Here is a 23954-nt window from a genome sequence, read left to right as displayed (position 1 = left end):
CTGTGTTCTAATCACCCAAGAAGTCATTTCAACGCATGCTCAAGTTTGGGTACTTACTACTTTAAAGTATTTTCCTCACCTTTCTCATACACACATAAAGCAGATGCCATTGGTCACAGCCCTATCCTTCCTAAAGCTGAACAGTCTCCACACATTCCCTAATTACCATAAGGCACTAGAAGTCTCATTTTTTTTTCAGTCAGACAATTTCTCCATACCACTGAGCAGTCGCTGTGAATATCGCCATTTCATCATTTTCAACCCTTAAGAATGCCCAAAGCTTCAGATGGACTGACATGAGGTAGAATGCCATCATATTTTTCAGGAAGGCCTACTTCAGCACATTCAAACCACCACAAAGGTCTAAAGATACCTCAACACATTTACATTTAGCTGTCAGAACTGGGATCGAATCCTCATTATCAAATCCTGTGGGGACAAATGCAGAGAAGGAAGCCACAGCTAGCTAGAACTCTGTAAGGGAGGAGTGTCCCTCCGTGAATGCTTCTGGGGGCAAGGCAAGGATGAGAGACAGTCTCAAGAGTTGCAGAATTGCCCACAGTGGCTGCCCAAGGAGCTGGGTCAGCCTGCTCGCTGCTTTGAGCTGGGACACACTAAAGCTAGCTAGCTTGCCAGCTCTCGTCTGTGTCTCTTCTCCCCCCCTTCCCTTGGGTGTAGGTAGACCCCAGGGTCTACAGCTGTCAAACCACAGGGGGTGAGTTCCATCTTTCTTTACTGCCATCCCTACCTCCCATCTCAGTATAGCCTTCCAGGATGCATGTTATGGAATCAGGACACTCGTGAAGCATGTTCTCAATCAGTGGTCACAACAGACATGCTCATGAAGGCCAGGCTGGTACAAGGTGGGGAAGATGGCCAGAGGAGGGTCATGAACCCCCAGGGCACAGGGGGAATGGTGATGGGCTCGAGGGCACCTGCACTGTCTACAGCAGCAGCTGCTCCAAAGCTCCAACTTACTGGGGCCCAAGAGCAGGCCTTCTGATTTTTCTAGAGAAGCTAGAAATTCCAATTGTTATATATACTTTCCTAATTTTGAAATGCTAGCTAATACAACAAAATTTAATCATCTATAACCTAAATCAAATCATGAGAAAACAATGGACAAGTCCAAATTGAGAGATGCGGCACAAAATAACTGACCTGTGCTCTTCAAAATGGTCATTGTCATGAAAAACAAAGACACACTGGGGAGGTGTTCTGATTACAGGAGACTGAAGACACAGGGCACCTGAGTGCAACAGATGATGTGGATTTACTTCTGCTATAAAGGACTGTCAGTACAACCGGAATAAGATCTGTAGATTAGACAATAGGACAGTAGGAAGCATAACTGCTCCACCTGATCACTGTACTACAGTTAGTCAGAGAACATTCTTGTCTTTAGGAAATACACACTGAAGTATTTAGTGGTAAAGGCGCAACATCCACAACTTACTCTTAAATGGTTCAGAAAAAAATATAAATAGTTCTAAAATAATACATATATGTATAATATCTATATTATGGTATAAATACATTTATGCGATAAGTAATATGAATATATATGTTTATATATAAAAATAGATAAATATATAGAGAGAAAAAGCAAGCAAAGAGGCAAATGTGGTAAAATGTTACCATTTAGGGAATTTTGGTACCTAGAAGTTTTCTATAAGTGTAAAATTTCATTAAAACAAAGAGTTAAAAAGAATTATTTTCCAAGTCAAACAAATTCCACGTGCCAGCAGGACGCTAGTCTGTGATCTCTGCCCTCTGGGATCCTGGGGTCTCAGAAATCCCCCCAGACACCCTCAAGAATCTCTCTCTCACCCTAAATTCCATCCCTACCTTCAGGGGCAGGGCACAGAGTCCACAGCAGCCTGGTATCTGGAAGCACCTCACAAAAACCTACAAACCTAAAGCCAGGTCACACAGGGAAGGAGGGTGATGTCACTGCTCAGAAGCGGGCCTGGCACGCCACCTGGAAGTGCCTGAGGAAGCAGGGAGCGATGGCAGCTCCGGGGAGCTGGGCAGTGTCGCTTATTTCTTTCATTTTTCTCACTAAGCACATCCCCAGGTGGATTAATCACCAACCTCACACACAACAGCATGATTCTCTTCGTCTTGGGCCTCTACTAGTTCAGCCAGGAAGTACTCGCCGTAAGTTTCCTTCAGAAGTGTGTCATGGCGCATAAATATCGGCATGAGATCATCATGATCTTCTACCCTGTTTAAGGCAAAGGCTTAATTAAGTTCAGTGTTCCTTCCTTCAGTGGAGCACTTACTATGTGCCAGAGCCTGTTCTAAATGCTGGGGACACAGCAACATGTTGATGGCATGATGCCGCATTCAAATAGGAGAAACACAATGACAATATAGCAAATATATTACTTCATACATTTCAAATAGTGGTAAGTGCTCTGGGATGGAGAGTGACAGGGTCAAGCAGTCAGGGAAGACCTCTCTGAGGAAGGACATCTGAGGTGGAACCTGAATGAAGAGAAGGGCAGAGAGCTATGTCAAGGGACCTGGGGATAGAAAATCCCAGCATATTTGGATATGGAATGTAGGGCAGCATTTGTCATGAGACAAAGGACAAAAAGCTGGGGACAACTTTTCCCAAGCATTTCAAGGAACACTACTTCTATGACATTGCCCTCAGCATCCCCTTCCTCCCCCCAAAAGAATTCCACTGTCTAAAGACAATTTCCTAGTATAGGTGCCTTCTGGAGTGACACAGTTATGTATTAAAGACTGAGAAGTACTAGCATAAGGAATATTTAACCTTGTTTATGCATTTATCCAACACTGGCCTGTGGTACCCTTTATTCCTATCAAGGTGGGTGGAGAACAGAAACCATGGTGCTCGCCAGCCCTTCTGACTCAGAGAAAGTTCCAGCAGCTCCCCTGTCATTTGGCAGGGTTCTAGGGCTGGTTCCTTTTTATTCTAGTTGCCCTTTTAAACTAAGGCTTTTTTTCTGTGGCCCAGGACAGACAAGTCTGCTTATGGTCCCAGGTACTATCCCTGCTCACTGAAGTTCACAGCATCCAGGGTGGAGGTTCCTTTCATTCCTGTCTCTCTGTCTCTCTTGTCATTCTCTCTGTGATCCCTCTACCATTTGTTGCGCTGTTCAGAAGCTGTTCAGTCAGGCCTCTGTTCTTCTTCAGGAGGAATTGTTCTGAAATAGCACTGATTTGGTGTGTCCATGGACGGGGTGTGTTCAGGGTCTTCCCATATCGCCATCTTGGACAGAAGTCTACCCTTTACTCCTTGAGACATCTCCACATTTCCCATAAAGGGGGAAATGCTGGTTTAAAAATAATGAAGCTCTGCTCACCATCTTGGAGACATTCACCTCAAATTTCCATTCTCAGGACTCTGTACAGTGACCTTGACAACCAGTGTGGGAGGAGAGGGAGTACCAACAACCAGGTTTAGGGTAGCACAGTGATGCTGACCCTTGGACTCCATTAACAGTCTTTTCTTCTTTTTAGTATACTCTTGGTTATATTTATATTTAGTATACTCTTGATTATATTATATCTATTTACCTGCCTAGGATGTTCGTATACTCAATTCCTGATACTTCTCTTATTAAAATATTCTACCTTTTTGTTTCCCTGTAATATATCTGATTTGGCTACTAAATTCTATCTCTTCTTCCCTTTACTTCATTACTACACCATCTTCATCATCCTATCTGATGATCTTTTTTCTTTAAGATTTTATTTATTCATTTGAGAGGGAGAGAGTACAAGCAGGGGAGAAGCAGAGGGAGAGGGGGGAGAGACAGAGAGAGAGAGAGAAGCAGACTTCCACTGAGCAGGGAACCCGACGTGGGGCTTGATCCCAGGACCTGGAGATCATGACCTGAGCTGAAGGCAGACACTTAACCGTCTGAGCCACCCAGGCATCCACCTATTTGATCTTCTAATATGTTCTCTTTGACATTAATAGTAGGTTCATCTGAGTGAATCATGTGTATATAAAGCTCAGGACCTTATCCAGATTATCTGTTGCTATACTTCTCATAGCAACCCCAGGAGGTAGGCATTGCCATCTTCACTCTGTCGATGGAGGAGAGCAAGGCTCATAGGATTGATGAAATGCTCCAACTGAGATGACAGAAATAGCTGGCAGCAGAGCATGCTATGAACCCAGGTCAGCTTAGACCCTGCCATCACATACTACACTAAGCCAACAACACACTTCAAAATTTTACTTCAGAAAATTACTTTGACATTCCTTTTGAAAATGGGCAGCAGGAAGCATGAGCACAAGCAAAACAGTGGAGAGGAGACTTTGGCACAAGGGCCAGAGGTCAACACCATGGGCTCATCCACCCAGCTCTGCCACAATTCCTGGATCAGATTCCCCCCTTCCTGCCACAGCTCTACTCTCCACATCTAAATGCTTTAAAGTGGACAACTCCATGCACTCTGGATGAAAATCTCTACCCTGTATCCAAGATGAAACCTTTACTTCTGGTGACAGAGCCTCATCTGTTGGAATGATGTTGGTTTTTCAACAGCAATAAGCATCTTGATGGAAGCATCATCTTGATGGAAGAAGTACCTATTTGAAAAACTAGATTTCTGGTATATAAAACCTCAGATGTAGGAGAAAGCTAGCCAACAGAGCATGGTACAAGAAGGAAAAAACAAAGAGAAGATGACAACCAGGGGGCTTAAACATAAATTCTCAGGTTGAATCTTATTCTTTTTTTTTTTTTATAATGATTTTTTATTATATTATGTTAGTCACCATACAGTACATCCCCGGTTTCCGATGTAAGGCTCGATGATTCATTAGTTGTGTATAACACCCAGTGCACCATGCAATATGTGCCCTCCTTACTACCCATCACCGGCCTATCCCATTCCCCCACCCCCCTCCCCTCTGTAGCCCTCAGTTTGTTTCTCATAGTCCATAGTCTCTCATGTTTCATTCCCCCTTCTGATTACCCCCCCTTTCTTTATCTCTTTCTTCCTGAATCTTATTCTTAACCTCTTGTCAACACTCTCTGGAAGGAGAGACAGTAGAGGGTCCTTATTTGGCAACCAGGATATTTGCCTGTTATACTATACTATCAACCTGGCAATGATGTCATCACCAACCAACAGTCTCGTTCCACATGCCAGAACATCAGAGGGATTCTCTAGTGATGAGTCTAAAACGTGGAGCCAGAACTGAGTCATGTACAGAATTGCTGCATCACTAACTGTACACCTGAAACTAATGTAACACTGTGTGTTCATTACAGTGTGTTACACATTACACATTATTTTAATAATAATGACTAACTAAATAAAAACATTTAAACATGGAGCCAGAAACAAACACCAACTCTGTCTTCAGGATGGGCGGGACTGTACTCTGACACCATGGCCATTTCACAAGCTATTTCAGCCCCACACTAATTTTTTAAAGTAGTCTTTGACTACCTGCCCATCTATTTCTGTGTATACACAAGCACTGTGAGAGCTACCAGTGGCCACCTCTGGTTGGGCATACCAAAGCTCCACAATAAATGCACTGAAGGCTCGCAGTGCTCTTTTGAAAAGATTGGAGAATAAATGAGAGAGTGTAGTGGTCAAAGCCTGGGCTGGAAGCCAGAATGCCTAAGTCTGGATTTACTAACTGTGACCTTGGGCAAATCACTTAACCTCTCTGTGCCAGAGTTTTCTCTCTGTCATAAAGACAGTAAATTAAATGGTGAGATAATAATGTGTGACATGCTACTGTTATTAATATTACTACTGCTTAGGTAGGAAGGGTCAATAAAAACTGAAGAACGTTTATAATCAATGCATGGAAAGGAAGAGGTTATCACTACAGACGCTTGAATCATTGTACTGGTTGCCCACTGGCCACTGTAGGTATAAACTTTCCCATTCTGTCCACTATCACTAATCTGTTTAAAACTCTGCTTTCTTTATCTCACTTCCTTACTCAAAAACTTTTGCTAGCTCCCACTGTTTCTGGGATGAACCCAGAGCCCTTAGCCTCATTTTTAAAGCCTCTTTCCATCATTATGACCAACAATAATACCAGCTGATCTACTCATTGTCCCTAGAAAGGGACCTCACCATCTTCCCTCCTTCTGTCTCCATCCCTAATCCAGCACTGTGACTCCCTCACTTATTCCAAATTCTGGCATCCTTAAAGGCTCACTTCCCCTCCCCTCCATACCCTCTAGTGGTTCATCTTCCCAGTTTCTCTTCCCAGGAACCTAATGACAGAGTCAAAACTGGATATCTATTGACCGCTTTTGTATTAATGTCAAAGCATAGTATGTTGCCAACCAAGGAATATGCTCTTTGGGGACAGAGACAGAGTCCTGTGCTTCTCTGTAACAAAGGTTAACCAAGACACTCTGAACCCTCTTCTCAACTAGACTTCAACTTTGGCCTATAAAGACTTGAACAAACACCCACATACTTTCTCTGAGCTCAAGGCCACACCTGAGGATGACCCCAGCCCCCCTTGAAGTGCCTTCCTGAGAAAGCAAGGCTGCCAAAAGAATTTCCTATTTGTTCCAGCCAACACCTGAGGGTGGGGCCCCTGCCTCCCAGTCTCTGTGGGAGGGCAGGAGCCTAACTCCGATAAGCTCCAGCTATCAAACTCAGATGGGTTTTACAAGGAATAACCCCACTTCCCACGTCTTGTAATTTTTCGTTTCCCTGACTCTACTGAGACTCTCCTTGCCCCTTCCCAATTCCCTCATTTTCTCTTTTAAAGGCCCAGTCACCTCCGTATAAACCAAAGTTTAGTTCAGTTCACACTACACGCTTTTCCCTATTGTAATAATTATTACCGTTTAAAATCTGTCCTTACCACTTTAACCAGTCTGGATTTGTTGAACTTTGACACCTGCGTACCCTGTAGGCCATAGCACAGGAGCAACAGTGACACCAACGTGGGCGGGGCCCTTCCCATCCCCAGGATATGTGGGTATCGCACATGCACTGACAGCTCTGAGGGGTGCCATTACTAAGCCCGTTTTCCAGGTGAGGGACGTGTGGCCTGAGGGGAGCCCACGACCCTGTACTGACTGAGAAACCTGCCCAGGCACTTCAGTGCTAAGCCTTGGTTTCTCATCTACTAAACAGGCAGGGACAAGGACAGCAGGGAAGGTACAATGTAGTGATACAAGGGACTCTGCAGGCAGTAAGCCCTCTGCAGCACTTGCTCTGGGGAGATTTCACATTCCCCTGACACATCCCACACCACCTGGAAACCCCCTCTGACTGGCTCCCCCCAACCCCCAGCACTCAGGACCTCTCTCAAAGAGCCTAGAGCATCCACTACATTCCAGAAACCACTTCCCCACTTAACCTGCCAAAAGGGTGCTGTTAACAGAGGGGAGCTTAGATTCTAAAAGAAATCCATTTTCAAACACTTTGCCAAAAACAACACTCCACATTGATATTAAGAGAGCTTACTGTTGTAAATAATGGGAAAATAATTCAATATCCTAGTCCTTTTAAGTGAATCGAGACACCTATCATATAGAAAACTCCAAAATCAACTGTGTACTATGGGCTTTTATCTACATAGGATGAACACAAAAATAATACTCCATGGATATAAAAAAACGAAACAAAGGCTCAGACAGACCCAAGGCCGTACACCTAATCATGAGCCCTCTGCAGCCTACTAACGAAGTTATCCATAATCACACCTAACTACTAATTCTGCTGGGAAAAATAACAAGAAAATCTCCAAACTGCAGAGTTCTAAAGAGTCTCTCTGTTCAGCTCTTCCCCAAAATGGGTAGACTGGAACTTGTTCTGCCAAATGCATTCCTTGGGGCAATTGATAATTTATGATCTTGCATCAGCCCCAGTGCTAATGATAAAGTATGACATCAGCCTTGCAGAGTCTCAAATGGCATATGACAAAGTCCGGCTCCACAGAAACAAAACACCCCAGCTACGAAAAGCAATTCATCCAGTAAAATGTTCCAATTCGAGCACTTGGAGGTGATGAGCGCTGCCTGCCACTGGGACAGCAGAGCAGCGACTCTATGTGAATTCGTTTGGCATAGTGCAGCCATGTGTCCAGCTATGTCAGGTTATAGTTCATCAACGTAAAGTAGAATGGGAATGATACTTTTCTGGGTGAAAAGCAACAATCTTAAATATCTTCCATTTGGGAAGGGGCTTGGAGGAGGCAACAATGTGCTTGTTAATGTAATTCAGTTACAGAATATTTTCTTTTACCTTGTTTGCAGGAAATAAGAGGTCCATCCCGTAAAGACTGGTTGATTGCTCAGGTACCTAAATGTCTATCAGACTCTGACAAATGTACCAGATGAAAATGGGAGTAGAATCCAAAGCATGAAGAAATCAACACATCACTTGGGGTGTGGGTGTCCTCTAACCCCAGGGGAAGGCAAGGTGGAGGATGACAGGAACGGGATGGCTCTCCCTTGCTTCCTGGGGGGACACGGTCTCATCATTTCCACTATGTCAGTTAGCTGGGCTTTCAAAGAATATCATGACGCCTGGAACCCACAGAACTTTTCCAGCTGACTGGCATGGTCTCTTGGTGACAGGGAGACCCTCAGATTGCTTCAAAGCTTCAGCATCCTGACCACTCCTCTGTATAATTACAATCCTAGAGGAAAATCCACAGGCTAGCTTCCCTCCAGGGTGGGAAATGCACATTGTTTCCTTGCCAGCAAAGAAAGCATTGCGAATTCACAGATGGAAAGTTCACACTTAAGGACTGGAACGACAGCAGCAGCAGGGGCGAGCCACCTTTGCATTCAGAATATTGGCTCGGCCTCTCCTCTCCTGTCTGACGGTATTTTCCACATCCAGAGAGGATTTGCATTTCATTAGCTAGACTTAAACATGTACTGTTGAAAAAGTGATTCTGATGTTACTTTAAATGCCATAAATATTGTATTTCTTCAATTCTGAGAGTGTGTGCCTGTGCTGTAAGAAATCAGTGAATGAAGGAAAAAAAACTCACAGAGCATCTAATTTAGTGGTAGTCCTAAAGAAAGTAGTGTCTTTGGGTTAAAACAAGCTTTTACCGTGAACACTGTTTCAGCTTGAGGTAGGAGAACCTAGAGTCAGTCTTTTTCTTCAGATGCATAAAACAAAGCACCTTTTTCTTTCCAAGATCTCTTGTGACCTCTAGTGGTCTTCTTTAAGAAAATCAAATCCATCATTTCTCAACCACATATTCCACTTTAAATTTGAAGATGGATTTTAGAACCATTTAGGTTCTACTCCTTGAAAAATGTCATGATTTTTTAAATGATGGAGGATTTTAAACCCTAAATGACTTCAAAGCACGTGCAAGGCCAGTAGGAGGGCTCTGACATTTATACCACTAGGATCTGATCCAAAAGTCCATCTTGGCACGCCGACACTCCAGCTGGATTGTTAACCAGATTTTATTGGCTGGGTCACTTACCAGGACTCAAGAAGAGCAATGGTGAAGCTCCTAATTGCACTATCCCTTCTTTTTGAATGCTTTAGGATTCTCATAACTTAAGCATCAGAACATTCATTTATATGAAATTGCTCAGAAGTACAACGTAAGTGAATTCCAAAACAGCATGAGGCTGTCAAATGCTTAATAAAAATAATTGCTTTAAAAGGTGAAATTTTCATGTTTAAAAACCACCAATCTTATGCTTTAAAGCCCTAAACTGTCTTTCATCTATTTTACATAGCAATAATGTTGACGCAATCTGGTTAACCTTTACTATCGGCAGAAAAGCAGCACTCCATTTTAGTTATTTTACAACACTGACTGACAGCACATAATCCTTTCCTGGTGAGTCCTCCCCCACTCCCACAAAAGACTCGAAAAAGGTAGATTTTCCCCCAGAAAGACTATTCCTATGGTTTCTTGGTCTGAGAACATCTCAAATCCACCGAGTATTAATCAAGCCAGAAGCAGCTATGCTTTATTTCAAATATTATGCAAAATACAGAACAGTAACTTTAATATTCGTGTCTAAGTGGAGGGGCAGATTACAGCACAATTTTCCACATGGGTAAATCAAAGAACTGGGACTGGGTGTTACAGTGTTAATTCCCTGGTTCTGAACATGTTGCCAGGTAAACAGGGGAAGGCTAATTACATTCCAAACCCTTGTCTGGTCTAGTGTTTTAAGAACTGTGTCTTCACTGTTAATTATCAGTGCAAGTAACTATTGATGAGACAGATGTCAAAAAATCAATGTGGGGGAAATAAGAGAAAAGCAGCAGCCTAAGAGGATGCACGGCCATGCTCATCTGACCTTCTGAAAAATCTTCTTTTTCCTGCATCCTTAAGGAAGGGAGATGATCTACACAAACGGACTTTCTGGCTACCTGAAATTCTATACCTGCTAGTATCAAAACTTGAATGTGAACATTTTGGACAGAGGGCTTCTTAAAATGTGTCATACCTCTTCACCTTCCAAGAGCAAAACCATCAATTGTCATAACGTCACCATTCCCTCATGAATTCACTACTGTATGCTAAATTGTCTTTTTATAAATGCCCCTACCTCCTTACAAAGTACCCACTGTCATCTCCTTGCCATCAGGACTATACTCTTCTTGTGGCTTGCTACCTGCAGATTTCCTGTAGGCTGGGCAAGCAGGACGTTTCTCCACCAGAGGCTGAAGAGGCAAGACCTCAGGGTCAGGAATCAGGAAGGTTTAGTTCAGGCTGGGACAGCCTTGTCTCCTTGAAGGTTATAGTCCGTAACTCTAAAGTTTTCAAGGGCAAAGGAGGAAAGGAAGGAAGGGCTGAGATGGGAAGTAGGAAGGAGAGAAACTAATTCAAAACTGTCAGTTTACCACATGCTTACTAGGAGCCCACGCTGGGCTGGGCACAGTCTACACCTTTTCTCGAGCAACCTACAACCTGAATGCCAAGTGGGGCATCAGTGAGTAGATTAGCAAAGATGTCGCCTTACTAAAAGTGAAAGAAATAGGTCATTTTTAGATAAGCTGACTCTGTACATGTCAGTTTTAGTATTAGAATTATACACCATTTTCTATTACAATAATAGATTATATAGAATTATCTAACTAATTCTACAGGATTATCTATTACAATAATAGATAATAATACAATAATGTCTTGCCAAATATCTATGCTGAAAGTACTTAAGCTTTAAAGTTCCTCAAGAAAATGACAATCGCCAAGATCTAGATTTGGTACACTGCCTACATACTTTAAGAAAATATGGAGCTTCTGGGTTGGTGAACACATGGAGCTTTGGGGAGAATGGCCCACCTGGATAGGGCACGGAAGCTCTGCCCCTTTCCCCACACTTGCCCTGTGCATCTCTCCCATCTGACTGCTCCTGACTTATATCCTCTTAAAATAGACTGGTGACCTAGTAAGTGTGAAAAAAAAAAGGTCAAGAAAATACTTCTGGAAATGTGCCTCCCCCACCTACCGTTCCTATCTACCCTACTCCCTAAAATCGTCTACTTTGTACACATACATTTAATCATCCATCCAGATAATTTCTAAACTGGAAATTTATTTCAAATTCAACTATTTTATTTCAGATGAATCCTGTAAAACAGCACTCAAATCCACAAATATTTAGATACATACAATTTAAAATAACAAGATATTGGCTTGACCTAGCAGATTGGAAACAGTTTTAATAACTGAAAACATCCAGCGTTGGTGAAGTATAAGGAAACTAGACTCCACTCGTTAGAATATACATTGCTATGAATATTTTGGTTGAATAATTTGGTAGCATCTATTTTTAAATCTTGGTATTTAATGTACTCTTACCCAGAAATTCCACTTCTGGAACCTATACTACAGAAAAAAAATAGTACCTGAAGATATATGTACAAGGCCATAGTACTACTTGTTATAGGAAAAAAAATGAGGACAAATTTCCATAAATAAGGAATAATCAAATGACTATTAGTGCCATATGTTGAAATACCATGCAGCCATTAAAAAGAATAAAACTGACCTGGAAGGATGATGAACTGTTATATTAAATGAAAAATACAATTAACAGAACCTATGATCTTTACTACATACAGACAAAAAGACAAAGAGAGAATACACATATACTTGCACGTGTGTGTAGTTACATACACAGAAGACTGCAATGAGTAATTTTATTTTAAAAATTGTTCCAATTTGAAAATATAATTCATTTTATTAAATGAACCCATCCTTCAAGCTAATTAGCAAGTGGCAGAATAAAATGAAAGATTTTTAAATGAAATGAAGACAAAAGTTCAGCAATTATTAGACTACTTACAAGATCCTAAGCAATTAATTTATGTAAATTTCTCCTAACATAATAAAGAAACTGCGTACTTGTGAATACTTCTACAATAAAACTTCTTTAAAGACTGTAATTTCCTGAAGGGCAGGAGGACCTATTTTCCTGTGCTGATACTCACAAAAGAATCGTCATAAATCGGGAAGGAGGATTTGAAAGGTGTGAGAGAATCCATGAAAAATATTATTTAAAAAATATATTTCACTCACAGAATTCCTTTTCTTCAGAATGCATTTGGCTTGTATTAGCATTTGTATCCTGACCAAAGGAGTCTTATAAAGACAAGTATAATGTGAGTATTTAGCTATGAATTTAAAAAAAAGGAAAGAAAAATAGTTTTCTACAAGGAATTTTCTTCTCTCTTTTCCTAAATTAGTTGGATAATTTGTATCAATTTCTTTTACTCCTTGGTAATCTTTCTTTAGACACATGCCAGCTGGATCTCAGAATGCAAAGCAAATACTCTATGTGGACAGTAAATATGGAACCACTTTACATTGTTTGAGTAGCGTTCATCACCTGCCTTCTTCTCTTTGCTTTCCTTCATCACCAAACTTCTCTAAAGACCAGTGGATATTCCCTTGCCTTCACTTCCTTGCCTCTTATTTATTCAGCTTGTTGCAATGTGATTTCTAAAACCCAACTCTGCCCTTCAAGGAGGGACAAGACCAGACCCCAAACTAACAGGCTGGAGGTAGGGCACTGGGGACTAAGCGGCCACGGTTGATAGAGAGGAGCCAAAGGGCTGAGCTTCACGGAAACCTGAGGCCCGGACCCTGGGAAGACAGAGTTCAGAGCCATGAGGACAAGAGAAAAAGGAGAGAAGCAAATCAGGATGGGGCAGGGTTGGGGCTGGAGACTGGGGGAGAGGCCAGTGTCAGGGCAGGCAGCCACCCTCCCTCTCACCCAAAGTTCATTCAACTTTTCTTTAAAAGATAACAGAATTCTCCAAGTTATTACCATTTTTTTTCCTTAAATGAGTTTTGGCAGATCGTGTTTTTTCAAGAATTGGCCCATTTCATCTAAATTGTTGAATTTACAGAGCCCTTATCCTTTTATGTCTGTAAGATCTGTAATATCATCACCTTTTTCATTTCTGATATTGGTAATTTGTCTTCTCTTTTTTCTTGGTCAGTTTGGCTAGAAGTTCATCAGTTTTATTCAACTCATCTGTATCTTTTTAAATTTCTAAATCCAAAGGCCTCTTCTTTATACTCAAATTATTTGATTTCCCTGCATTATTTGGCAGACTTAAGAGTCTGACTTCTGTAAGACCCCTCTCCCTCTCTTCTAGTTTTCCTCCTTATTATCATTAACAGCTCATTTTTACCTTTCAAAATTCTGCCTAGACCTCTGCTTTTTCACTTTAAAATCTCCTCCTCAACTAGACAATCTCCTTTATTTTCATGACCTCCTCATTCATGAGAGAACCTGTATTTCCACCTCCCACCTCTCCATCTAATGTTATTATTTTTACTCTCAGCTAATGACCCCACCAACACCCCCATACTTGAAAACCCGAGTCACCATTAATTTGTTCACATCCTTCAACTTCTCCATCCAGTTGGCAACCAAACTGCACTTTCCCCCTCAAACATTTCCTTGCATCCATGCACCGCTCCCCGCCCCACCCCCCAACTGGATCTCTTTGACTTGTCACTGCCTGAATTCCAGCTAAGATCATCGTTTCTTGGCCAAACTGTTCTGTGCTCCTGCCTTATAAGCCACTTACCACATGAAAAGTTATCTTTCACACCCAGCCCATAACATGCCTTTCATCAGTGCTCCCTGCTGGTTGCAGGATAAAGCCTTCTCATTATAATTCTTCCTTTGCCATCTAGTGGCCTGCTCTTCCTCTCCACACCTTGAACAGCAGCCACACTTGCCTACTGCCTGCTAATAGACATTCCAGGTGCTTTCCTACTCCACAGCTTTGCCCAGTCTCTCCCTCTGACTAAACTCTGGCTCATCCTTTCTGACTGGATTCAGGGGCTACCTTCTCCATAAAACCTTATTTTAAATTATTTTTTAAATTGAGGCATAGTAACATATAGTAAAATGCACAGGTATTAAGTTGGGTGAGTTTTGGCAACTGCATGCTCCCCAATCAATATACAGAGCACTGCCACTGCCCCAGAATTCCAGCATGTTCCTCCCAGTTGCACTCTTCCCACCACCAGAGACAACCACTCACCTGTTCTCTACCTCTACAGATTAGCCGTTTGCTCATCACACAAGAGGAGTCAATAGTATATGGTCTTTGTTTCTATGTCTGCCTTCTTTCACTCAGCATGAGCTGAGATTGATCAGCCCTACTGTGTCTATAAGTTCATTGCATTTCATTGCTGAGAAGTATCACACAGTTTGTAAATGTAAACACTTACTCGTTGATGGGATATTTACATTTGGGTGTGGGGGTGGGCACAGAGGTTCTGTAGGAAGCTGCCTTCATTCTTCTCTGTTCTTTATTTTTCTAAGCCACCCAGGATTATAGTTTATTGTAGCTGGGTCTGTCTTCCCCATTTAATAGTTTTTTTAAGGTTTTATTTATTTATTTTAGAGAAAGAGAGAGATACTGAGAAAGCATGCTGGAGAGGATGTGGAGAAAGGGGATCCCTCTTACACTGTTGGTGGGAATGCAAGTTGGTACAGCCACTCTGGAAAACAGTGTGGAGGTCCCTTAAAAAGTTAAAAATTGAGCTACCCTATGATCCAGCTTGCACTACTGGGTATTTACCCCAAAAATACGGACAGAGTGAAGAGAAGGGCCATATGCACCCAAATGTTCATAGCAGCATTGTCCACGATAGCTAAATTGTGGAAGGAGCCGAGATGCCCTTCAACAGATGACTGGATTAAGAAGAGGTGGTCCATATATACAATGGACTATTACTCAGCCATCAGAAAGAACGATTACCCAACATTTGCAGCAACATGGACGGGACTGGAGGAGATTATGCTAAGTGAAATAAGTCAAGCAGAGAAAGACAATTATCATATGGTTTCACTCATTTATGGAACATAAGAAATAGCAGGAAGATTGGTAGGAGAAGGAAGGGAAGAATGAAGGGGGGGTAAACAGAAGGGGGAATGAACCATGAGAGACTATGGACTCTGGGAAACAAACCGAGGGCTTCAGAGGGGAAGGGGGGTGGGGGACTGGGATAGGCCACTGATGGGTATTAAGGAGGGCATATATTGCATGGCGCATTGGGTATTATATGCAAATAATGAATCATGGAACACTACATCAAAAACTAAGGATATACTGTATGGTGACTAACGTAACACAATAAAAAATTATTATCAATCAATCAATCAATAAACCATACTTAAAAAAAAGAAAGAAAGCATGAGCTGGGGTGGGGGGCAGAGAGAAGATGCAGGCTCCCTGCTGATGCGGGGCTCAATCCCAGGACTCTGGGATCCTGACCTGAGCCGAAGGCAGACACTTAACCAACGGAGGCACCCAGGCGCCCCTGTTTAACTTAATAATAATATTTCATTTCCTTGGGCGCTTACATGTGATTGGAAGTGTGTGAACTACTTAGTACATCCATCAGCTCATCCAATCATTGCAAGGATTCCATGCAGTAGACAATGTCCTGATACCCACTGACAAGGAGAAAACTGAAGCCTGAAGAGGCCAAGTTCCTTTTTTAAGTTAACCCATCTGGTGAGTAGTCGAATGAAGATCAGAATCTAGATCTCACGCCATCATTGCAAATTCTTAACAATTATGCCATAATACTACATGCCTGGTAAATAGTAGGCTCTCACTTTTTAAAATTTTAAATTTAATACTTTCTAAAGAAATTCAGTATTCTTGGCAACAGTTGACCCAAGAAGACACAATTTATTCTTCACTGATAAAACCAAACAACCACCCTTGTAAAATGATTTCATATGCACTTTTATTTCAAAAAAGCCCTTTTATTTTGTTCACAATTTTGTGAGTCAGAAATCTGGGAGGACTCAGTTGGTCAGTCCTTGCTTGGGGTCTCTCCTGTGGCTGCAGTCACATGTCAGCTGGGCTCCAGATACAGGGGGGCTGTCCTTGGCTGGACGTCCACAATGGCTCATTCACATGGCTGGCAGTCTATGCTGTCAGTGGGAGACATGCTGGGGCTGTCAACCCCAGGGCCAACATGTGGCCTCTCCAGCACAATGATCTCCCAAGATCACCTTGTGGGACAGCTTGCAGGATGTAAGATGGTGTTGCAGCCATTTTTGAAAAATAGAATCTGCCAGAGCCATCTCCTTAAGGCAGCTGAACTTTGGGGCATGTCATTGGGCCCACTGACGGTAAAGACTTTCAAGTTCCAAAATTCCTCTTTGGGGTCAATGTCAGGAAATAGGTGGGGTTTATTGGGAAAACTAAACAGGCAGATTTATTTTTAAGGCCATTTGAAAGTTATTTCACCCAGTGTGGGGCCAAGGATTGTGTTTTCAGAAACCCGTTAAGTAGTAAATGTACAACTGTGCTGGGCACATAGCACCAAATGAGTCTCATCAGATATTTAGTCTTGTAAATTATGTCAGCAAGGGGAACTGTAAATATCTCCAAATGAAGTAATACTTACGGGCATTATAAAATGATTTAATCCAAGCTAGAATCACTCGCAGTAAGAACTGGCAATTTAGTGACTCTTTGTAAGCTAAGTGTTGGGGTAAACCTGAGGTCAGAAAAGGCACTGCTCCAGCCTTACCTGGCGTTGCGGATATGCAGCTGAGGGTAATGGTTGTGCCTGTGACATATATGCACAGCAAAGTCCTCATCATACGTCAGACTCGGAATGTTCCCCACTTGCTCAAACACGGTTATGAGAGTCGAGCCTAAATCACGGAGACAAAGAAACGTGGCCTCATTTTACCAAGGAATAATTTTCGGACTTCAGAACAAAATGTAACTTCCATTCTAAGTTGTATTTTAATTGTTATGATCAAATAGGCATGTGATACATTAAGGACTCAGAGACCCTTCTTATTCCCATTCCCCAAAGCGCCACATTAAGCATGAAGTTTCCTATGTTGGCACCTGGGGACAGGAGGTGGTTGCGTAGACCTTACCTAGGCTCATGTAGGATGGAACTATGAGGAATATGAAGTGCAGCTCTGGCACTGCCTTAAACACGGTCCTGGCGAGGGGAAGAGAAGGCAGGACAGGTGTTAATAACAGAGAAATCCTGTTAGCTGGCACTGTGTGAGACACATGCCTTCACTAAAAACATCAGATGTTCATAAATCCATCTGGGCTCCTCTGCTCCTTGCCTGCAAAGGCAAGAACATCCTCAAGGCAATTTCTTTTCCTTCTCTATGTTTCTTTAAATTCCAAACGGCCTCTTTTCTGTCTGTTCCATAGAGGTAGAGAGAAGAGAGTGTGTCATATTCACGTGGCACACCAGATTTCTGCTGACATTAACCTTTGACCTGGCATCTGGATGGTCTGGTGTGACATTACAAAGTGACTTGAAAGCTGAGGCCACCACCCCCAAATGTCTGCACAGGCTGTCAGAGACACAGCACCATCACCTGGCAGCCTGACTGATCATATTTCGACACGCCATATTATTCAGGATGATTCTGAAGTCTGTCAGATTAATAAACATTTCTAAAGAGAAGATTGAGGAAAACTATTTTTAGAAACATCCAAACCTATGATGCTTTACTCTACCTCCCCAAAACCATTTTTTTTAAATGACTGCACTACCTGTTTGCTTCAAATGATGGTAGTGAAAGATGTGTGTCAAAGGGAGTGCTGACTCAAAGAAACAGATCGTTTTCTTTCAGAAATATCACTGCTGTTCAACAGAGAGGCTTTAATACAGCCATTAAGTTATAAGCAAATTAAACACCTCAAAGAATTTCATGTCCTTTGAAATATTTTAAAACTAGGCACATAGTCTCTTCTCTGTCATTTTGGCATTAACCTGTCTTGTCTACGGTGCTGCTGGCCAGCTCTCTGATGTCATCGTCTGCAAGACCCCAGCCACTCACCGAATAATCTCTTTGCAGCAGCCAACGGAATACTCATCCACAGCCACAAAGAGGTGCAGGAACAACGTGTTTAGAGGCTGTACAAGAAAGGAGAACATGATTAAAGGCTGAGTCAGCATTCGGGCCATGTCAGAGCAGGGTGGGAGGTGCGGGGAGGATTTGGGGTGGCCACAGGCTCAGAGCTGCCCGGTTTGGGGGGTGATATTTTATGTCTATAGTGATGAGACACTCAGGCAGCATTCGAGCTATCTCACTGATTCCATTTGCTGCCTTCTGTCCTCCTAGCTTAGAATTATTCAAGGAAACAGGGATTGCAAATGAGTCCAGTGCATCCAGCCCTTCTTCCTGCCCTCACGAAGGGGGCTAGGGGCAGGGAAGTGCCTGCAGGGGAGTGAAATCGATTATTAACTCAGTAGTCTTGTCCTCGGGGGTGTCTATGCCAAGTGAAAGACAATCACCCATTCCCTGGGGCTCTTGAGTCAGCAGCTGCTGCTCTATTCAAGTGACACAAGAGAAAGATTCTCTTATGAATTTGAAGGATGGAAGGCAGATGCCACGTTATGAATCCAATGGCTTGTTTTGTTCAACATTCCCAGAGTCAGAATCAAATATTACTCTTGGGATCCAGAAAATCTGATAGCTGGAAACTCAAAGTAGCAAGATTCGAACAGGACTTTAGGTTAAATCTCTAGTTTTTAAAGAGCTTTGTCCCCTAACTTCTGAAGACATTTTAAGTGGCCTCAATAATGAGCAGTTATTCCATACATCTGCTCAACTCAGTACCCCAGTGTTTATGGGCAAATCTTCAAATTCCAGAGATAATGTGAATGTGAGGTGGTTAACTGGTGGGGGTGGTGCTTGCACCTAGATCAGAACAGGAGTGCTTCTGTGTTTCTTGTCTGCTGACCAATTTTATAGATAGCCTTGTGTTACCACCTGCACATATGTGTGTCTTGGTCTCCCTTCCTGCTGAATAGTGCATGCCTCAGAAATATTCAGAAGCGGTGTTTATCAGACATAAAATGGCAAGAGAAGAACCATGAGTTTGGTTCAGGAGCCTGAAAACTCCCAAAAGGGAAACAATACAAACCCTACAGTCCATATAGCAACAGCCACAACACCACTGTGAGCACATTCCGTGTGTTACCTGCTAATCCCACAACCGCCTTACCTAACATCTGCTTTACATTCTGAACAGGACTAGTCTTAGGAGTACACAGCTTATTATTTGGCTGATGTATCTTCCAAATTCTCTCTTCCATCAAAAATATTATAATTCAAGGTTTATTCTTTAGCTTTAAGATAAAGCATTACTTCAGTTACAAATACCCCTGGGATAAGTAATACATGAAGCCGTCAGGCTCTATACCAATGCTTTCCAATAATAAAATAACTTGAGCCACAAATACATGCCGCATATGTAATTTCCTAGTAGACATATAAAAAAAAGAATTAAGCTAAACACATAAAATTAATTTTCAATATATTTTATTTAACCTAACATACACTTAAATTATCATTTTGCCAAGTAATATAAAAATCGTGAGATATTTTACACTTTTTTCTTACTAAATATTTGAAATTCAGTGTATATTTTACACTTACAGCACATCTAAATTCAGACTAGCACATGTCACGTACTCAAAAGTACATATGGCCGATGGCCACCATACAGGATAGCCAAGCTCTACACTGCTGAAGGAGTTTAAAAGTAGTTCAAAGAGAAACCATCTTAAGAGAACAAGCAAAGGAACAAAAGAGGAATGAATTTACGAATAAGGGTGTTAATTTATGATGCTTGAAAAGGTAAAATCATGACCCTAATACAAATATCAAAGAAGCACATGTCCGAGATTTATTCAACCCATCAATGAAGGAGTCGATCGGTGGGATGAGAAAAACAATTCGTCGCACTTGAGGAGTTGGCTACGTTAGGCATTTTAACGAGGGGATGTTAGAATAAGACAGCTAGGCTAGATACAAAATTGTTAATGTCCTACAAGGCCATACACCATAACTTCTGAGGTGATCTCTTCCACCAGACAGAAATTATTTACAAATCGAATGGATAAAAATCTACAAAGATAATCACTGTTCCTGTAGAACTGTACAATAGTCTGGTCAATAGAAAATCAATCAAAGGTACAAGCATTGGACTGAAAGCATCTTTTTGGCCTATTTCCAAGTTTAAGATAATTTTTCTGAAAACGGTAACTGGGTGTATAGAGTGGTGAGAAAGAGGAGAAGCAAAGGACAAGGGGAAGACATTATTTAGCTGAATAAATGCTGGATGGCGTGTTGGGGTGCATGTGGGCATGTATGTGTGTCCATATACATGTATATATGGGGAGGTGAACTCACTCATTCACTCAATCGGTGTTTCCTAGGGCTCTGGGGACACACTCTTGAATTCCACTGACAGGCAAGCATGCTACCCACAGTCATGGCCTCTAGCTCTCCACTGAACTGGGGCCATATGCAGGCCTGGCTCTGGCAGGCTGAGGGCAGAGAAGGCTCAGACCTGGCACCAGCTACCAAGTCAAGTTGCCAACAGGTTGTAATGTGCCCACAGCTAGAAGACATCAAATGAGCCAGAGTCCACAAGGGCACCTTGAAAATTACAGAGTGCAACAGAAACCTAAGGCTCTATTATCACTGTTACAGGAGCAAAGATGTAAAGGCAGGTGCCCTCTCAACATATCAAAGACTTCAGACGCTGAGCCTAAGTGTCCATTGATGGATGGATAAAGAAGATGTGGTATTACATACATACATACACACACACAGGCTTGCGCCCACATATGTACACATACAATAGAATATTACTCAGCCATAAAAAAATGAGACCTTGCCATTTGTGACAAGATAGATGGACCTAGAAGGTATTATGCTAAGTGAAATAAGTCGGTCAGAGAAAGACAAATACCAAATGATTTCACACTTATGTAGAATCTAAAACACAAATGAACAAACAAACAAAACAGAAACAGACCCATAAATACAGAGAACTGGTGGTTGCTTTCAGAAGGGAGGGAGAGGGGGATGGGCAAAATGGGTAAAAAGGGAGCGGAATAAAATTAAAAAATATGGAATGAAGAAGTCACGGGGATGAAAGGTACAGCATAGGGAATATAGTCGATGGTACTGCATTGTATAGTGACAGGTGGTAGCTACACTTGGGGCGAGCATAGCATAACATAAAGAGCTGACCAATCACTGTTGTACACCTGAAACTAATGTAACATTGTGTGTTAACTATAGTTCAATAAAAAACAATTGAAAAAAGACTTTGGACACTGATGCTGGGGGCACAGTGTGAAGACCTGAGAAGCACACATCTGACGCTCCCGCTGATTCCCTGCTCCCTCCTTCACCAGCAGAGGTGACCGACGCCTTGCTTACTGATCTGCCTATTACCTTCTCTTTTTCATCCTCTCTGGCCTCTTGCTCTTAAACTCACCTTTCCTCCCCACTAGCTAACTTTGTTTCTCACTGTCATGATGTCCTTTCCATCGTGAATTTTGAACTACTCAGTCTCAAAACTGGAAAGACATATGTCAAACATAGGACTTCCCTTCAAAATTAAGGCTGTTCTAATAAGAACTGTGTGTAATTGCTTACTGTGCATGGGATTTCACTGTCAAGATCCCGGAACACGGATACCCAGCTGTCCTGATTGGAGACATTCCAGTTGGGATAGTCCACGAAGGTAGCCTGGGCCATGATCTCCTCCTTGTCATTGCAGAGAGTAACAGCAAGGTTTGCCTTTTCCCTGTAGAAATGATTAAAACTGCACACATGACTAAGATTACCAAAAGGGAGATGAGGAGGTGTCATTTTTTCTCCCTCCTTTGGCTACTGAAGCCTAGCAACCACCGCATAATGTATGAAACCTCCGGAAGAGGTGGGAACAATGTGGCAGCAACTTCGAGAACACAACTTTCAGGACATCTGGGGCTACCAACTAAGTTTTTATTAAGAATTATATTTCATTACAAAGGTGTTATATTTACACGAAGTGTCCAATACCCTTCACTTGGAGGTTGGCTGGGGAAATTGTTTGTCATTTTCCCTATACTTCCAACATTGTCAATTCCACCGTGTTGACCTAAACATGTGTAGTTAGAGTGGCCAACTGTCCCTGTGTACCTGAGACTGAGAAGGTCCCCAGGATATGCGACCATCAGGGCTACAGGTCCTGAGCAAACCTGGATGAGTTGGTCACCTATGCAAAGTAGTGAAGCTGAGAGTTTAGCCCCATCTCTGTCAGCTATCTTAACCAATTTTTTCAAACCCTGAGCCCTTATCTCTGGGCTGATGGATTCTTACAGCATGTGAGTATCTATCACCTGATCCAGCTGCAGAAATGGGGACCCTGAGGGTCTGGCTTAAACCAAGGCAACCCAGCAAGTTAAAAAAGACAAGGGTGGAGAAGCAGGTCTTCCAACTCTTGTTCTGGTGGTTGTCCCAAGGGGACATCTTGATGTTCCTTCCCAATTGCTCCGCTGTCATGCGGCCTGGCATGCCAGCAAGAGCTCTGACTTAGGGATTGTATATGGTTTACTGCATGGAGAACCATTTGTATAGAAATTGAGATGCCCTTTTCACTTTTTCAGCTGAGTGAAATCTACTGGTATCTTAAGTTGGAGGAAAAAAGATTTAAGTGTTCCTTCAAAAAACAAAGGCAGAAGTTACCCATATTCCTTAGTAAGGGGACTAAGAAGATAGCATGTAACTGAAGGAGGAGAAAAGATAATGGAGAGCATAGAGAAAAAGTTCTATACGCTTTCCAGTTTTATTTTCATCATAAAAGTAACAAATCGTGACTACAGTCAAAAACAGAAAGTACTCATGAGAAGAGAAAAAATGATTGGAAAAGTCATCCTTTGTACCACTTCCCATAGGTAACCAAACAGTGCCAATATTTTGGTGTCTATCTCACCAGACTTACCTTTTTTTTGAGAATAATTATATAATGAAATGTACTTCGTGTGTTTTTAAAAATGGAATCACATAACCCATACTGTTTGTAGCCTGCTTTTTTCCCACTTGACAACATACCATTTTTCTAGAGTCGTTCACCAAAGAGCAGTCTCTCACATACGTGCACTTCCTGTACTTCATTTTTTTCTTCAAATGGTTCACTTTTGGCTTAGATAAGATGATTTCAATAGAAAATTTACAACATCATTGTAAATGGAAAACTGGTATCCCTTGCTATAAACAGAAGATAACCATAAAAATCAAGATACACATTTAGAACAAAACTTGTTCTTGGGTGTATCAAGACAAATCACCGTGGGTACCAGCAGAGGTACAGGCATCTTTGGGAAACATTGTGCTAGGCATGTTGATCTCAGCACCTACAGCCACTGGCCCTCTTCAAAGGAGGTCCACTCTTCAGCCATAGGGGACTTCCTCTGGGTGCACCTGCCACAGGGCTATCGTGGAAAGAAGACAGCAGACTGCCCTCAGGTCCCAAGAATACACCATCCACACAGAGGGCTCATTAGCAAAAGGATGCAGTCCCCCAGTCTCTCCATTCTGATTCACTGAATCTCTGCCCCTCTTCCCACTCCTGTAGTGGTTCTCTCCAGCTCCTGATCCTCTGGGCTCCTCTGTCCCAGGCTCCCAGAGTCATGACCTACTGCTTCACAGTGATAGTCCTCA

At 42.2% G+C, this 23954-nt stretch overlaps 1 protein-coding gene across 1 annotated transcript in view; it reads right to left on the bottom strand.

The window, feature by feature from the left end:
* The window catches only part of CFAP61 (cilia and flagella associated protein 61), a 285814-nt gene that overhangs the window by 254660 nt on the left and 7200 nt on the right, over window positions 1-23954 (bottom strand). The window contains exons 2-6 of the mRNA XM_057312694.1: window positions 21906-22056; window positions 18285-18361; window positions 17358-17425; window positions 16997-17123; window positions 2095-2227 (exon numbers count right to left, since the gene is read on the bottom strand). Of these exons, the coding sequence (XP_057168677.1) occupies window positions 2095-2227; window positions 16997-17123; window positions 17358-17425; window positions 18285-18361; window positions 21906-22056 (556 nt within the window). The remainder of the gene's footprint in view (window positions 1-2094; window positions 2228-16996; window positions 17124-17357; window positions 17426-18284; window positions 18362-21905; window positions 22057-23954) is intronic.

The sequence above is a fragment of the Ursus arctos genome, unplaced genomic scaffold (assembly GCF_023065955.2).
Source record: "Ursus arctos isolate Adak ecotype North America unplaced genomic scaffold, UrsArc2.0 scaffold_16, whole genome shotgun sequence".
Classification (NCBI taxonomy): Eukaryota; Metazoa; Chordata; class Mammalia; order Carnivora; family Ursidae; genus Ursus; species Ursus arctos.
Note: the sequence above shows the minus strand (reverse complement) of the source record. Positions and strands in the feature narration are given on the sequence as shown.